The sequence below is a fragment of the Anoplopoma fimbria genome, chromosome 17 (genome assembly GCF_027596085.1).
Source record: "Anoplopoma fimbria isolate UVic2021 breed Golden Eagle Sablefish chromosome 17, Afim_UVic_2022, whole genome shotgun sequence".
In the NCBI taxonomy this organism is placed as follows: domain Eukaryota; kingdom Metazoa; phylum Chordata; class Actinopteri; order Perciformes; family Anoplopomatidae; genus Anoplopoma; species Anoplopoma fimbria.
In genome coordinates, this window is record NC_072465.1 from 29,776,854 (window position 1) to 29,794,353 (window position 17,500).

The following is a 17,500-nucleotide window of genomic DNA, read 5'->3' on the forward strand; positions in this document are numbered from 1 at the left end:
ATAATAATAATAATAATAATAATAATAATAATAATAATAATAATAATCTGGAAAGAAAAAGCAGATGTTGAGCGGACCAAAAGAAACAGGGCTGAGTGAGACCTCCTCCCTGAACTCTGACGCTCTTTGTCTCCTCCCCCACCCAGACATGCTGCTGTGACGTCACACAGGAGGCGAGCTAATGGCAGTGTCAACAAACAATGACGTCACACGGGAGCGGCGGCTGTGATTGGCCCGGAGCTGCAGGAGGAGGAGGAGGATGCAGGAGGACCGGAGGAGGAGGAGGAGGAGGGCCAGGAGCTCCATCTGTTGCCATGCAGGTCTCACAGGAGAAAGGAGGAGAAAGGAGGAGAAAGGAGGAGACTTCTTCTTTCAAGTCCTTTTTTCTTTTCATGCACAGACACACAGACATGAGAGGAAACATGAAAATGTCTGAAACTATAAAAAACAGGCGTTAAGATAATAAAAAGAAACCAGAAATAATATATATTTTAAGGTATAAACAGATAACTAGTGTATGATAATCAATAACTGTCAAATATAATATAGTATAGGTGCATCTGGATCATAATCTCTGCACATTGCACACATTCTTTGTACTCTTGCACATTCCTGAACACAACTGCACACGTTTCTTTTTAAAAACAGATATTTGGTGCATGCAAATAAAAATAGAAGAAGCAATGCAACAGTCAAGTTGACAATGAATATATGAAAATAATGTTATATGAAACATTGTTTTCTCAACTTTTGCAGAGTTTCTTCTATTTTTATTTATTTACATTACATTTCCTTACTATGTTTATTGTTATGCATAAAGCACTACTACCTACTGTTTGCATATTAAGTAACAGATTTTAATATTAATACAACGATTTGTATCTCTGTTTACAGTGAGAGTTTGTGGAGAGTTGTGTTGGCTTTGTTGTATTGTTGTCTGTAGTTGTTTCACTGACTTCTTTCTATTTACATTTACTCTCGTTGTCCCTGTTTGGACAATATATATATATATATATATATATATATATATATATATATATCTGTATACAGCGTCTCCTCCTGAAAACGGTTCCTGTAACTATAGACAAGTTGATTGAGAGCCACTAGAAATGGTCTTATTCTAAACACATTGGCCAAAAAAGGTCATTGGGATTCTGAATCGAGCAAATTAAATATTGCATTATAGGTCTATTAATGAATACATGTCTTTGTCTAAATATAGACATGAAAATGTTCAAATTACTTCGATAATTGAACTAACAAATTAGGATTTCGTTATTTTTTTCTAAACATATTCATCTTCCTAGAGTCTAAATGAACTTGAATATGAAACTGTAACGAGCAACAAACATGTAAGTAGATGTTAAATTACTCAATTGTTTTTTTAGTTTCTAATAATCTGATATTTTAATATTTATGCCCTTTTTTAGCGCGTGAATGAAGGACTTTATGACTATGATTTCTGCTATAAAATGTTGATAAAAAGTACCGTTTACAAGAGAAAAAAGGAAAACAAACATTGACATTTCGATCTGAAGATAAATAGCAAACTATCTTAATCGTCTTTTTGCAGAATGTTTGCATGTACAGGGAATTTGACTGCTCTCAATACACTTACACAGAAATAGACACAACAGCCAAGTATGGAAAAAATGATGTATATGTAAATAATATACAAAAAGACCAACGATCAACAGCATATATAAAAACAAGTCTAAATAGTAGCCATACAGTAAAATATTATAAGTTGTAATTGCTGTTTTATTAATATTTTTACTGCTTTTAAATTTATGATGAAAATTTAAACATTTTTGATTTTGCTTCATGACTTTGATATTTCTTGAGAAAATAAACATTTATTATGAATCAAAACATGCTTCAAACAAGATACAGTGTTCGTGTCAAAAACAAATAATATGTAGTAGCGTATGACTGACGATGGAAAAACACTTTTGACTTCATTTATTTGAAAAAAAAAATCTAAATATACAAACATTGCAGACATGGCTCAACATACAGTACCAGTCAAAAGTTTGGACACACCTTCTCAGTCAATGGTTTTTCTTTATTTTTATTTTTATTTTTTTCTACATTGTAGATTAATATTGAAGACATCCAAACTATGAAGGAACACATATGGAATTATGTGGTAAACAAACAAATGCTCAACAAACCAGAATATGTTTTAGATTCTTCAAAGTAGTTGAATGAGAAGGTGTGTCCAAACTTTTGACTGGAACTGTAGATATAAATAATAATAATAATAATAATAATAATAATAATAATAATAATAATAATAATAATAATAATAATAATACAAACATTGCAGACAGTGCTCAACATAATTAAACAGAGAAAAACAGAAAAATAATTAAAATAAATACATTTTAAAAATAATAAAAAAAAATAGATTTGGGAAGTTTAAACTTAAATAATATAAAAGCATAATTTGTCAGTTTTATGTATTTATTTTTATACGTTAATATAATCTTCAAATCCACATAGAAATCCAGTTAAATTGGGTTTATCTTTTGAATAACTATTATAACTGACTGATGATGGAGAAACAACACTTTGGACTATGTTCATTTGTAAAAAATAATGAATAAATCTAAATATACAACATTGCAGACAGTGCTCAACATAATTGAACAAAGAACAACAGAAAAATAATTGAAATAAATACATTTTAAAATTAATAATAAAAAAGTTTGAACAGAGAACAACAGAAAAATAATTTAAATAAATACATTTTAAAATTAATAATAATAAAAGTTTGAACAGAGAACAACAGAACATTTATTGAAATAAATACATTTTAAAATGAATAATAAAAAAAGTTTGAACAGAGAACAACAGAACATTTATTAAAATAAATACATTTTTAAATAAAAAAATAGATTTGGGAAGGTTAAACTTAAATAATATAAAAGCATAATTTGTCAGTTTTATTTATTTATTTTTATACGTTAATATAATCTTCATAATTGAACAGAGAACAACAGAAAAATAATTGAAATAAATACATTTTAAAATTAATAATAAAAAAAGTTTGAACAGAGAACAACAGAAAAATAATTGAAATAAATACATTTTAAAATTAATAACAAAAAAAGTTTGAACAGAGAACAACAGAACATTTATTAAAATAAATACATTTTTAAATTAATAATAAAAAATAGATTTGGGAAGTTTAAACTTAAATAATATAAAAGCATAATTTGTCAGTTTTATTTATTTATTTTTATACGTTAATATAATCTTCAAATCCACACAGAAATCCAGTTAAATTGAGTTTATCTTTTGTAATAATACATTAACGTAAAGCCCGGGTTGTTCTTAGCGACAGCGTGCTGCGTCCTACGTCATCACGCAGACCCGGAAGCGGAAGCTCACACGTGTGTTTGAAGGGAATCCCCACGAGTCCAGAGACAGAGCTCAGGTGAGAGCATGGTTCTACTCTGCACACGTTAATGTATGTAACAGACAGACATGGTGACGTGTTGATACAACTGTGTGTGTTCGTTAATGTTGTTGTTTCAGGATCAGAAGCTAGCAGAGAAGCTAGCAGAGAAGCTAACAGAGAAGCTAGCAGAGAAGCTAACAGAGAAGCTAGCAGAGAAGCTAACAGGCATCATGGCCGTCAGAGCATCTTTTGAGAAAAACAACGAGATCGGCTGCTTCGCCAAACTCACCAACACCTACTGCCTGGTGGCGGTGGGCGGCTCGGAGAACTTCTACAGGTGTGTGTGTGTGTGTGTGTGTGTGTGTGTGTGTGTGTGTGGTGTTAGCATGGAGGCTAACCGGCTAATAGCCTCGAGGGCTGATGTCATCAAAGAGCAATCTGTGCAATTTACTTTATGTAACATGATGAGGGGTGTCAAATTAAAAGTACACACACATTAATCACACACACACTAATCTCTCTCACACACACTTTAATCTCACACACACACATTAATCTCACACACACACACACACACACACATTAATCTCACACACACACATTAATCACACACACACACACACATTAATCTCACACACACATTAATCACAAACACTAATCACACAGTCAATAATCGATAAATCTGAATGGTCTTTAATGCTTTTAGCTTGAAAATGATCAGATGTTATTTAGTTTAACTGGCAGATTACATTACATTACAGACATTACATTACAGACATTACATTACAGACATTACATTACAGACATTACAGTCATTACAGACATTACATTACAGACATTACAGTCATTTAGCAGACGCTTTTATCCAAAGCGACTTACAGGAAGTGTATTCAACATAGGTATTCAAGAGAACTACTAGTCACCAGAAGTCATAAGTGCATCTCCTTTCTTAAACAAGCATCTAAGAGCAGAAACCAGAGCAAAAGTACAGAAACAAACTAATATGAATACAATAAGTGCAACAAACTAATATGAATACAATAAGTGAAACAAACTAATATGAATACAATAAGTGCAACAGACTAATATGAATACAATAAGAGCAACAAACTAATATGAATACAATAAGAGCAACAAACTAATATGAATACAATAAGAGCAACAAACTAATATGAATACAATAAGTGAAACAAACTAATATGAATACAATAAGTGAAACAAACTAATATGAATACAATAAGAGCAACAGACTAATATGAATACAATAAGAGCAACAGACTAATATGAATACAATAAGTGCTAATTGGAATACAGATAGTACAGATGATATTTAGTTTAACTAGCAGATGGAGAACAAAGTGAACAGTTGAACCAGAAGAGAAGAAACCAGCAGTAATGTAGCATCAGAATGTGTGCAGATTGAAATAGGAACTGGGAGAGCTAAAGGAGAATTCAATCACTAAGTGATTTATTTAACATATTTAGATATCGTGATACAAATTTGCTTTGTATATATTGACAATAACGAGCACATGCCAACTCAAGCTTCTAACAAAATAGGATCGTTTGCCAGGAAATTGCAGCTCATAAAAACTTAAAACTTCAAAATTGATATCAATATTGGCCTAGAAATCCAGTAATGTTTAAACATAAAGTTGTTATTGTGCCGTGATACTATAAAATGTTTAATATCTGTTTATATAAACCGTTAAAATACTGATGTTTTACATTATTATCAGCTAGTAAACAAACAGAATACTTATTTTTTTAATCATGTCCAACATTTCACACACAGAACTATTTCTTTATTGTATGATGTCGTTAATGATTGGTCCTGTAACTTTAAATTGCTGAAATGTAAATTGCTAATTTCCGCTGTTATAAATCACACCAAGGAACATTAACATCATTCTGTCATTAACGTCATTCTGCTGCTTTGAGATACTGCCACTCCAAACCCCACTGAAAAATATGGCAAATTAAACATACAAACCAGTTAGAACATAATTTAGTTCATTTAAATAATATTTGTGATCCCTGTTGACATTGGGCGTGTTGATGATCCAGCACGCAGGCCTCCATTTGGATGAAATCCCAACATTTAGAAATGATTCAAATCCACCTTAAGCATTTTAGTCTGGTTGGAACAGGAGTTTAGTGGTGGAGGATTCATGTGAGGGACTCTTTTGTCTTATCATTGAGTGTTGAATCGACGGGCGGCTCGGGATCGAACAGCCGGCTCCGGTTCGTCTCCACTCGGAGCAGGAAGGAGTGACGGGCTTTTTGTTTGTGTGACTGCAGTGTGTTCGAGGGGGAACTGTCAGAAACCATCCCAGTGGTTCACGCTTCCATCGCAGGCTGTCGCATCATCGGGAGGATGTGTGTGGGTGAGTAATGATGTGGAACACACACACACACACACACACACACACACACACACACACACACACACACACACACACACACACACACACACACACACACACACCATAAGCTTGTTTCATGGTTCATACCACCACTGTAATCTTTACAACACTTTTCTCTCCTCATTTGGTTTTGCCTAATTTTTCCAACTCTTTTTTTTCAAATGTTTTGTCATAAAACAGAAACTAAATCTGCATTAAAGCGTTAGTTGGTTTATTTATTCTGATGAGTCTCTTGAAGAACCTCACCAACACCGACCCTCCGCTGTTCCTGCTCCTCTCAGGTAACCGCCACGGCCTCATGGTGCCCAGCAACACGACCGACCAGGAGCTGCAGCACATCAGAAACTGTCTGCCGGAAGCGGTGAAGATCCAGAGAGTGGAGGAGAGGCTGTCTGCTCTCGGCAACGTCATCGCCTGCAACGACTACGTGGCGCTGGTCCACCCCGACCTCGACAGGGTGAGGCGCTCAGACACACCCATGTGATGGAAAGAAGCAGAATCCCTAACAAGGGATGGTCATCGTTAGGGTTTCATTAGTACCCTTAGTGGTTCTTTTTGATTATTTTGTGACAAAAAAGGCAATTAATTAATAAAAGAATCAACATTTCTTTATTATTCTTGTATGGAAACAAATGTTCTTACTTGAGCAGCAAAACAAGAAGTTCCTAAATCTATAAAAACACATTCTCAGCTAATAAGTTATCTTTGATTGATGATCCTGTTGTTGTGATCAGACTTTAAGACAAAAAAATGAGTTTGATAGAAGCATAAAAGGTTTCACAGATACAAACTTAGATCTTAAGGTAACAACACAGCATATTGTGAGCTGTGCTTGGTTTCCTACTTTTGACATGTGGCAGCAAGTCCTTTTTTCATATAAATAATGCTAAAAACACACAAGTCTCCCTCTCACATCAGAACTGTCACAAGAGTTTCTAAAAACCTAGGAGACACATAGATACATACAAATATACATACATGCAAATACACAAACACAATAGGGGGTTGTTTTTGTGCTAGTTAGACAAACGTTGGCTGCAGTGGACGAGGATGGACGGCTGATCTCCAAACAGTATAAACTGATCATTTCTGCAGACTGATGTTCTGCTTGTTGTCCAGATGTTCTCCTGAACTAGTGAGGGCTTTATTGAGTTCTCAGCTTCTACTGGAGGAACGCGTAGAACCGCTTTGGATCTTTGTGTTCTCTCGCATCAGTTCTCCGGGTTTCGGGTCCATCCCTCGTCTTAACACCTGCTGCCCGTCCTCTATCTTTCAGGAGACGGAGGAGATCCTGGCAGACACCCTGAAGGTGGAGGTTTTCCGTCAGACGGTAGCAGAGCAGGTCCTGGTCGGCTCCTACTGCGCATTCAGCAACCAGGGAGGCCTCGTCCACCCGAAGACCTCCATAGAAGACCAGGACGAGCTGTCGTCTCTGCTGCAGGTCCCCCTAGTGGTGAGTGACGGAGAGAGGTTGGTTTATGGTCAACCAATCAAAATACAGAAAGAAAAGATATCTATTACTTTCAAAAGAAACAATATTTGAGAATAAAAGAGCTCGTGGTGCTTTTTATTTAAATGTTTGTTAACGCTGAAGCACGGAGACGTGATGGAACAGACATGAGATAAAGAATCACACAGTGACAGACAGACAGACAGACAGACAGACAGTAAGACAGACAGACAGACAGTAAGGATGTGAGACAGACAGGTAGACAAACAGGCATGTAGGGAGAAACTGATTATGATTGCTCTCAATTATAGGATAAGATATTATTAATTCTTATGATCAAAGATTACAAACAATAAAAGTCAAAATAATACAAAGAATAGTGATAAATATTAACTGTATAAGAAGTAACACTGACACCAATGCAAAGTAGAATATCAATAACAGTAAGATAAATATAATAAGAAATATTTGATTAAAATAGAAAAAGTAACTATGGATAAAAACAAGAGTTTTAAAGAAGTACCACTACCAGCAGTACCTGACAGAAAAGTAATGTATCATAGAACCGTAGTCGCTAACAGTGAGTCGCTTCCCGTCCAGGCCGGCACGGTGAACCGGGGCAGTGAGGTCATCGCGGCGGGGATGGTGGTCAACGACTGGTGTGCGTTCTGCGGTCTGGACACCACCAGCACCGAGCTGTCCGTCATCGAGAGCGTCTTCAGGCTCAGCGACTCGGCACAGCCGTCCGCCATCGCCACCAGCATGAGGGACTCTCTGATCGACAGGTGAGGACACCGGGAAACTTTACTATTATTATTATTATTATTATTATAACAAGACGAGGTCATCAGATGAACAGAGAGACGATCTTATCTTTACTTCCTGTTTCACACATTCAGAAATGATTGTAACACTCAACAGCTGGGAGACAGACTGACTCATTAACACTTGTTACACACACACACACACACACACACACACACACACACACCACCATCTGTTCACTTTAGTACTGCTCACTGTTTGCAGCTCAGTTTAACTTGTTTTTTCACTAAAGTTACGTCAAACTGGACTTTGTTTACTAGATCTTGACTGTCTGTTTACACACACCCCTCTCTCTCTCTGTCTCTCTCTATCTCTCTGTCTCTCTCTCTCTCTCTCTGTCTCTCTCTCTCTTAAGTATTTTATTTCTCAGAGGTATTATATTTTATTTTGTGTCTTTACGAACGTCCACTTCTCAGGCAAATTCCTTACATTTTTTTTTACAAACTTCTTAGACTCTGAAGATGAACTGATCATATTTTTTATGTCAAAAAGCACTGTGACCTTAATAAAAGACATTTTTAAACCATAACTCCAAATCAATCTGCTAATTATGACAATTTCACACTAATGTCTAAAAGATAAAATTATGAAATGATGACATTTGGTCGGACATTGATGTTAACTAGACTTGGGATCATCCTTTGGGATCCTGCAGCTTCACATCTGTCTGCCTCTCTCTCTGCCGTCCTCGATGCACTTTACAGAAACAGTCCTCTCCTTTAATCCTGTTTAATCTGAAAACAACACTTCAGAGTAAATCCTGTGATTCCAACCATCTCCTCTGCTCTGTTTCCCTTCAGCATGGCGTAAAAACCGCCGCCTCCTCTGCAGTTTCCCTCCGGTGAAGATCTCTGCTGAGGATCACTCGCTCTCTCATTTCTCTTCAGACGCCTCCTCCAACTCTTCACCTTCACTCAGAAATCACCGCTCACACCTGCAGCCACGTTACAGCCGGCGTTTTGTGCCTTTTGTTTGTAGGATTTGGTTTAATCTGTCTAAAACATTTCATCGTTTTTTAAAAAAAACGTCTTTCTGCAGAGAAAAGATCCGTCACCTGTATGTTAGTACTGATAGTTTATCAAAGGAGAGACTTTATTTCAGCCTTTGTGTCACTAAACCTTGTAACCAAACAGGTAGAAATAAGAAGTCTTCTCTGTCTGGATAGAATAAAGGTGGCCGAGGTTCTGATAGATATTATGAATTTATTTCAGTGCCTGTATCTAAACTCTTCAGTTGGAGCTTTTTTTTTTCTGGATGATTTTCACCCTAACTGGGAACTAAGTCAGCCAGGAAGCATGATTCTGAACCGCATCGCCAACGTGTTTCTGACGCTTGAAGAGTTGAACTCACGTTTGTTTTTTGTGTATGAAACCGTAAGAAGCAAAGATCCGTCGTTAGTTTACAGGTCAGGAAGTTTATTGAAGGATTTTAGAGAGAGAGGCTTAACTAACTCTACTCACAGGTGGAGTTACGTCTCAAACAAAGTCAGCAGATCGAAGCAAAGACGATTGGTTTTTTTTCTACTTCTGTCTTTCTGCCCGCTGACCTCTGACCTCTGAACTCGGCCGATGTTTCTGAACCAACAGGTCGTATTCGTCTGTCTTGTAAAATAAAGTAAATCACCCTCTTTTTATCTCTTTGTGTTGTTTTGAGCTTCAGGTGTCGTAGTACAAGTCCATTTACTGAAGTACTGTCATTTAGGCAGAAGTTTAAAGGACTTGTATTCATGCTGCTTTGCATTTCTCCTCCAATATATTTCAGGAGATATTTGTTTTTTTTACCGGCTACATTTATTCAACAGCTACATTTACTTTTCAGTTAATATTTTACATTAAAACACATGATAAACTATAAAATATCACATTGTTAAACCAGTTTAAGCAGATGAAACCAGTTTGTCGTGCTTCATGTTCACGAAAGAGTTTTCTCTAAACTTTTAAAACTTTTTTTTCCTAGAAGACAGTCTGTCTTTAAAACATCGTATCGAGTCTTAAAGAGAAACTCAGCGAAGTTTGTTTTCCATTAAACAATTCATTCAATCAACACTTTTATCAGTTATTGATATTTTAAATCTGCATCTTTGAAAATGTTGGATTCAGATTCATGCTGCGTTACGATTGTCTCTGATTCATTTCGTTTGTACGAGACGGTTTGTTTTCTTTCTCCGTGGAATAGAGTATTGGTATATTTCTCTGTATATTAATACTACTAAATATATTAAACATGATCAGCCTCCTAAAACTTTCAGCCTTCAGTCAAAAAAACTAATTATGTTTATGGTTCCTAGAACCTGCAGTGTTTTAGGTGAAGATCTTTTTGGATCCTCTAATGGTTTTAAAGTACAGAGACTTTAAACTTGATTGTTTTATGAACATGGAACCTCCTGATATTAAACTGATTCAGTTTACTGTGTTTTTAAAGTCTTGTCTCTTTCATGACTTTTTTTATGCTGCTTTCAACTTTTTGGTTTTTATCTGTGAGACTGTTTATGCTTCCATCAAACAAATTTTAAATCTCAGAGACTTTTCTGGATAAATGAATGTAAGAAAATGTTCAATAAAATAACTGTCCAAAGCCTTAGGATGGAAAATGATCCGCTATTTACCAAAAAATCAAAGATCAGAGAAGTCCATAAACTGAAAACTTCGTCTATTCTTTCTCTTCTCTTCCATTAATCGTCTCCGGACCCCTCAGATGTATCCGGTGACCCTCTGGACTAAACTATGACTGCATATAAAGTAGTTAAAACTAGCTAAAGTCATATATATTAATATATCTGTCACTGGAGACATTTTTCTGCAGAACAAGTACATTTAATGATAATATTTTAATATTTTTACTTAAATTGGGTTTCATTCTGCAGGACTTTAACTTGTAATGGAGTATTTTTACATAAATGAATCAACACTTTTCTTCAGTAGAAGCTCTGAAATGCTGTCTGGTCGTCTTTAGTGTCATCTGCTGGTGAATACAGGACATCATTTAATAAAAAGGACTTCATATGAACACAGAAAAAAGACAAAAAACATATTAAAGGCAACTTTTTTTATTTATTGGCAAATGCTTTGAATAAGGTTGCAGCAATGCATCTATGTACACCCCTCTGAATAGTGACAATGTCAGGAAGCCTAAAGAAAAACACACTTTGTAATAACACGTCGATTATATGATCGTTTATACGCACACCTTTTTTTTTGTTTTTGTTTTAAACATACACATATTTTCAGTTTTTTGGTTTGGGAAACATCTAAAAAGACTTATTTTTTCTCTAAATCAAACAATACAATTATATCTATTGCGTAAAATCAATATACATTTATTAAAAAAAAAAAAAAAAAAAGAAAGGTTAAAACATGCAAGGTTTGTAGTGCTTCACAACCTTTTGTGTCTATAAAGTCTCATCAAACAAAGGCCGACAGACGGACACACAGAGAGCAGAGGAGCCCATACAAAAAAAGATCGTTATATAGATATACAGTAAATATCCCTAAAAAACAAAAATCTATGCCAACTCTCTTTTTTTATATTTGTATTAATTTATGTGCAAAAGAAGCTCATTCATTTTCAACATTAAATACATTTTGTTATGTCTGATGTTCGTCTACGCTACCGGGAAACACGCGTGGCGTTTTTATTACAAGCTGTGCGACACGAGGAGGAGACGGCGTCGTCACGGGGACAAACGACAGAAGATCAACTTCACTGGGATTTGATCACTTCCTGTCAGCTCATGTCAGTTTCATTTATTGCCGTTTCATTGCGAGCTCCACGTCTGCTGAACGGATCCTTAATCGTCTCCTCCTGTTGCTAATGATCCTCACCAACAGTGTCAGCTTCAAGCCAGATGGCTGCTTGTCTCCTAATAATTATCATATCTTACATGTTTGTGTTTTTTATTGTTACTCTTAAAAGGGCCAGTGCGAAGGATTTAGTGGATTCAAACTCATTTTTTTCCAACAAGACTTTGAGGGAAATTTTTCATTTGAAAATGAAAAATAAGAAAACAAAGCAACGTTCAGTGAAGTAACTGACGTGAACATTAAAGTATTATTTAACCAATGTAGATGTTTCTCAGTGAATCTAAACTGAACCACATGTTCTCTATTTTACAAACGGATTTATGAAAACTTTCTGGGTTTTCACTTTTGCAAAACACCTCCAGGTTTTGAAATTGCTAATTTATGACTCCATGACTTTTCAAGGTTTCCCATTAACATATGAATCCTGCATCTATCAGGATAACAGTGTCTTTCTCAGCGTGAAGAGAACTACGGTGGCCTTGAAGTAAAGTAAAAACACTAAAAGCACCAGTGGTGTTTGGTTTGTCCGTTCTGGGCTCCCGTAGAAACATGGAGGACTCTTTGAAGAGGACACTCTCATTCTCATTCTGCAAAAACACTAACGATTCTTATTTTCAGGTGATCATAATCAAATGAAAATATAGTTCCTATGATCCCACTAAATCCAACACACTGGCCCTTTAAGAAAACCAAGCAGGCATTTAACTTTCAGCGGTCTAAAATCGGCTTCAACTGATTGGTTTATGACATGAAATGTAGGCGTGGCTAAATGTAGCAGACGACAGGTGAGCAGTGATACTACAGGTGATTTGTGCTTACGGGGTAAAAACACTTCAGTCTATTAGCATGCTGTCGACCTGTAGCAGCGTGAGGTTAGTGATGCTAAATTCCCTTCTGTGACGGGGTGGTTCAGTTACTTTATAGGGAGGGGGGGAGTGGAGTAGTGTGCAAGGTTGTGTAAGGGGGGGGGGTTAATATTGCACATGTAAAATTACTGTTATTGAGTATTACAGATTGTCAGCTACTCGTCTGGCGAGCTAGCTTCAGGCTAACGGTAACAGAAGAACTAGCTACATAACAAACTACAGTTAAAAGAGGACAATTAAAAAAAACAAAAAACTAAAATGTGAGTTAAAAAAGTTAAAAACAACATAAACTACAGACCTATCTTCTAGCTTGTACTACTGCTGTTGCGAGGAGGAGAACACAGAGCGACAGCAGGTCACTGGGGACGTCTGAACCTCACCAGCATCAGTGACATCATCAGCACCAGCTTCAAATGACACCCTGGACTCCTGACTGGCTGACCTGGATTCAAGTTTAGCTCTTAAACGCACACATATGTTTGTATAATGTATTTTTAACTCGCCGGTTTCAAACTCCATCGGTTGGTTTATCCCACCTTTTCAAAATAAGAGTCTGCGTGGGACCAGAAGAAGAGAGGAAATCAAACTAGAAACACTTGCGGGTATGAGTCTGACTTCTAACTGAGAGGACAGGAGAGACACACGGGACGTCCTCTGGCGTTTGTCGCTAGTGTTGTACTGACCAATGAGAAGAGGGTGCTGGACGACGACGGCGGGGGGTGGGGAGAGAGAGGGGGAGACGAGGGGGAGGTCACATGATCTCTGACTGACAGGGAGCTGCTACGCTGGCCTGCAATGCAACACAGCGGAGAGGATGGTGGAGTTTGGTCCACCGACTCTCTCTCTCTTTCTCCCCTTCTCCCTCCTCTCCCCCCCCGTCCTCCCAGCACCTGAAGATGCCCCTCCCTCCCCCTTTTCCCTCCCTAGCAGCCGAAGGTCTCCTGGGAGGCGTAGACCATGTAGAGGAAGCCGTCCTCGTCTCGCTCCTGCTCGTAGATCTCAGAGATGGGCGTGGACACGGAGACCATGCTGTGCTGGTTGACCAGCAGGAAGAAGGCCTGCGTGGGGTTCAGCTGCAGCCGACGCCTGAGGAGGAGGAGGAGGAGGAGGAGGGTCATAAGAGAGGAAGAGAGAAAAGGTTATAGCCTCTAGGCCTGATATCACAGGGTTTTTTGTGTCACTACTAGCTGTGTAACGGATCATTGTTGATCCGTGATTTGAGCATTGGATAAATTCCACAGTTTATTGTTAACCATCACAGTGTTAAATAAAGTTTTACTGACGATCGTTCTCCAATATTCAGTCAAATATGAGATCAGGACGTCGTTTATGTTTTTCTAGTCTCTGATGATGTTACATTGTGAACAACCAATCTGTGTTTAAACCAACAGGAGAGCTAGTAACGTTAGCAGCACCGCTAACGAGAGGTTCAGTTACATTATGATGCGTTCAGGCTCTGTTCAGTGAAAATGAGAATTGTTGAATCAAACGTTGTCATGATGTGTTCAAATGTTTCTTGTAAAATGTTGTTTTCACATGAATATAAAATAGATATTAGAGATGAATTATGATGTTTAACTTCCTAAGATTATCATACAGCATTAAAACTAATAATACAGTTTTACTCTTTATGCTTTCTTTATCTTATTGGATTCTGATCTTTATTGCATCTTCCTGTTTCTCTACTTTTTCTTCCATCATTTCATTATTTTATTGCAGTATATATATATATATATATATATATATATATATATATATATATATATATCAGTCCAGCTAAGTGAAGGATCACTGAGTGTAAAGGATCTCAGAGGGATGTGGTCGTCGGATCTCTTAGTGGTCAGAAGAAGAAGAAGAGGTTTTCCACTCTGCTAATTGTGCTTCCTTCCTCCCTCCCTTCGCTCTTCCGGCCCCTGACCATGAAATCTATGGAGCTCCAGCATCGTTTAGGACCGGAAACCCCCCCATCAACACGATCATCTTATTGATCTGTAAGATGATCTGATTGGACAGTTAAAGGAGCTTTACTGTAATATCATTGATGCATGATTTGTAATTATTATATTAGAACAACCTGTTGAAACAGGAAAACACCAACAGAGTGCTGCTTATTATTCATGTTCAACAATAAAATAGAAACCTTTTATGTGTTTAGAATCTGGATCCCCAAAGACTTCTCTTTGCTTCCTCTTTTCTTATTATTCATTCCCGGTACCTCTCGACTCATGCAGGAAAAATAATACAGTTATACAATCTCAGTTATCGTTATAAACCTAAAACTAATTTAGAGATAGATTGTATGAAAAACATTTAATCTGTTTGTATTGCTCCTTTGTGTCCGTCTTCCTCTTCCAGTTGTTATTTATTTCTCTATTTGTATGATGTTCTTTTCTTATTTTATAGTTTCTTATTTCAGTTTGGATTCCTGACTAAAAGTCTCTCCAAAAAGACAGAGAATGCCCCTCCTGGTGATCCAATCCTCCATCTCTCTAAGCATCCCGGTTGAGAGGAGCTACCTGAGAGGAAACCTGAATACATCTCTGCATGTTCTCTCTAAAACATGATTGTTTGGAACTTGTTAAAAAGTTTAAATTGAAGCTGGAGACAGTTTGAGATAAAAAAAAAAACTCTGCTCACTGTTGGAAAACATTGTGACCAACATGGAGAGAAAGTGACCTGGTGAGTGTTTTTAAACTAATAACTGATTTTTAGTGAAGTTTGTTCAGGAGTACTGAGGCTCTCACATCTGGTGCATAGTGTGTTTTAATGTGCATTTATTAACCATCATCCATGTGTTAGTGGTGAATATGATGAATATAGAGGGATGAAAAGGTACAGCCTCGTTCAAATCCAGAGAGAGAATACAGGTAATGAGTTTTCACTTTACAGTTTAAATGTACACTCATCAGTAGTGGCTGCATTTAATGTTGGTGTTCCAGCAGTTAAAGCTTATTTAACACCATAATTGTAAATTCCCTTTAGTTAACAGACTGTGAAACAAAGGAACTCCTGACGTCGGCTACTTTTTTTAAAAGAACCCATTAAACCTTTTAATACCTTCACCTCATTAAACGACTGAAGCCAAGAGACTCGTTTCTACTTGAGGGACAAAACTTATGAAGACTACAACCTGTCCTACACGCTGCAGTTTTCATTAAATACTATGGATGCAACTAACAGTTCATTTCATTACACATATAATCATTTATACTGAAAATAGTGTGTTTCTTACAAAGAAATGGTCCAAAAACCAAGAGAAATATTCAAAGAGAAAGGCAGCCTCTCCTCACATTTGAGAAACTGGAACCAGCAAATGTTTGGTAATTTGCTTTTTAAAAATTAATCAATTATCAAACTACTTGCCGAATAATTTTTCTGTCATTTGACTCATTAATCAATCGAATCATCGTTTCAGCTCCACAACAGAACTTTAATGTGACTGTATGTGTTGAAGACTGAGCTGCTGTCATGGCTGACTGAATGTAACCCTGACGATGTCAGAGTCTCTCTTCTCACGTTTCACCTCCTCTTTCCATTTCATTTTTTGAGTCTATGCTCTTTGGTTCAAACCTCTCAGCTACAGAAACAGATCCACAACATGGCGTGTGATTGACTTGTTTTTTTACATCACAGAAATAACTGCCTTTTTATATTTCTGCACCATCAGCATTTAAGACCGATACTGAACAACGAATCCTTCGACCCTCACAGATAAATGATGATGTCTCTGTGATGCAAGACAGTAAAAATGAATCTCCTGCCGTTATTCTACGGCTGAATGTGTAGTGATTATCATGCATCTAGGTTGTGGAGCAGTTGAGGATTGTAAACAAACTGCCAAACACACGGAATGTTAAACACTAAGCAGCTCACACACACATACCAAACATACAACTCAAGGACCTTCACCGACACTGGTATCCAGTTCAGCGGCCTGTAATGACCTGCAGTGTGTGTGTGTTTGTTTACCTGATGATCTTGACCAGCTCACTCATGTTGACGTGGTCCGGTACCAGGAACTTGGTTTTGTCCAAAACGGGCAGCTGCTTCTCTCCCTTATATCTCTCGATGATCACCTGGGGAACACAACGTTCTGTGAGTCACTCTGTCCGTCTGCAGGATTGAACTTCTACTGTGATCAGAGACATCCTGCGTGGCCATATATTATGCTATCTGTAAACCTGTTTCACCCACTTCACATGAAGCTATTTGCATTCTAAGTAGCTAAAGAAAATATGTTTGCCATTGTTATTTAAGAGCTATGTAAATGCTGCAATATTTTTCCAGCTAAAGGAATAGTTTGATATTCGCTTTCTTGCTGAGAGATGGACGTAAACATTGATTCCTCTCGAGTCTAAGTGGTAAATATGAAGTAAATCATCTGCTTTCTGCACCTCAGTAACCACAGGTACATCCCATTTAGGAGCATATGTTAATGTACATGAAATATTAATATGGATCACCAGAGTCTGCACTTTTAAGAGAGTAATGACATGTGATGTGTTGGAATCAGATTTGAGCAGCAGCTTACAGGGATCTTGTTGGGATGCTGATCACGGATCTGCTGGACCTCTTTGCATCGGTCCGCTGTGGGCGACAAAAGACAGAAAGAGCTCATAAACAACAAGTTAAACATTTAAAATAGACTGAAAGATAAGATAAGATAATCCTTTATTAGTCCTGCAGCGGGGAAATTTGCAGAAAGAACTCATCTTTACCGGATACAA

At 37.0% G+C, this 17,500-nt stretch overlaps 2 protein-coding genes across 2 annotated transcripts in view; one reads left to right on the plus strand and one right to left on the minus strand.

The window, feature by feature from the left end:
* The first annotated feature begins 3,367 nt into the window (after positions 1 to 3,367).
* On the plus strand, positions 3,368 to 10,521 carry eif6 (eukaryotic translation initiation factor 6). The gene is made up of 7 exons (XM_054616758.1): positions 3,368 to 3,442; positions 3,544 to 3,743; positions 5,708 to 5,793; positions 6,114 to 6,289; positions 7,109 to 7,285; positions 7,883 to 8,067; positions 8,908 to 10,521. The coding sequence occupies exons 2-7, from the start codon at positions 3,637 to 3,639 to the stop codon at positions 8,915 to 8,917; spliced, it is 741 nt and encodes a 246-aa protein (XP_054472733.1). The 5' UTR covers positions 3,368 to 3,442; positions 3,544 to 3,636; the 3' UTR covers positions 8,918 to 10,521.
* Positions 10,522 to 11,435: 914 nt separating this feature from the next.
* Positions 11,436 to 17,500, minus strand: part of map1lc3a (microtubule-associated protein 1 light chain 3 alpha) — a 9,540-nt gene continuing 3,475 nt past the window's right edge. Inside the window, exons 2-4 of the mRNA XM_054616398.1 lie at positions 17,305 to 17,360; positions 16,743 to 16,849; positions 11,436 to 13,859 (exon numbers count right to left, since the gene is read on the minus strand). Of these exons, the coding sequence (XP_054472373.1) occupies positions 13,697 to 13,859; positions 16,743 to 16,849; positions 17,305 to 17,360 (326 nt within the window). The 3' untranslated portion in view covers positions 11,436 to 13,696. The remainder of the gene's footprint in view (positions 13,860 to 16,742; positions 16,850 to 17,304; positions 17,361 to 17,500) is intronic.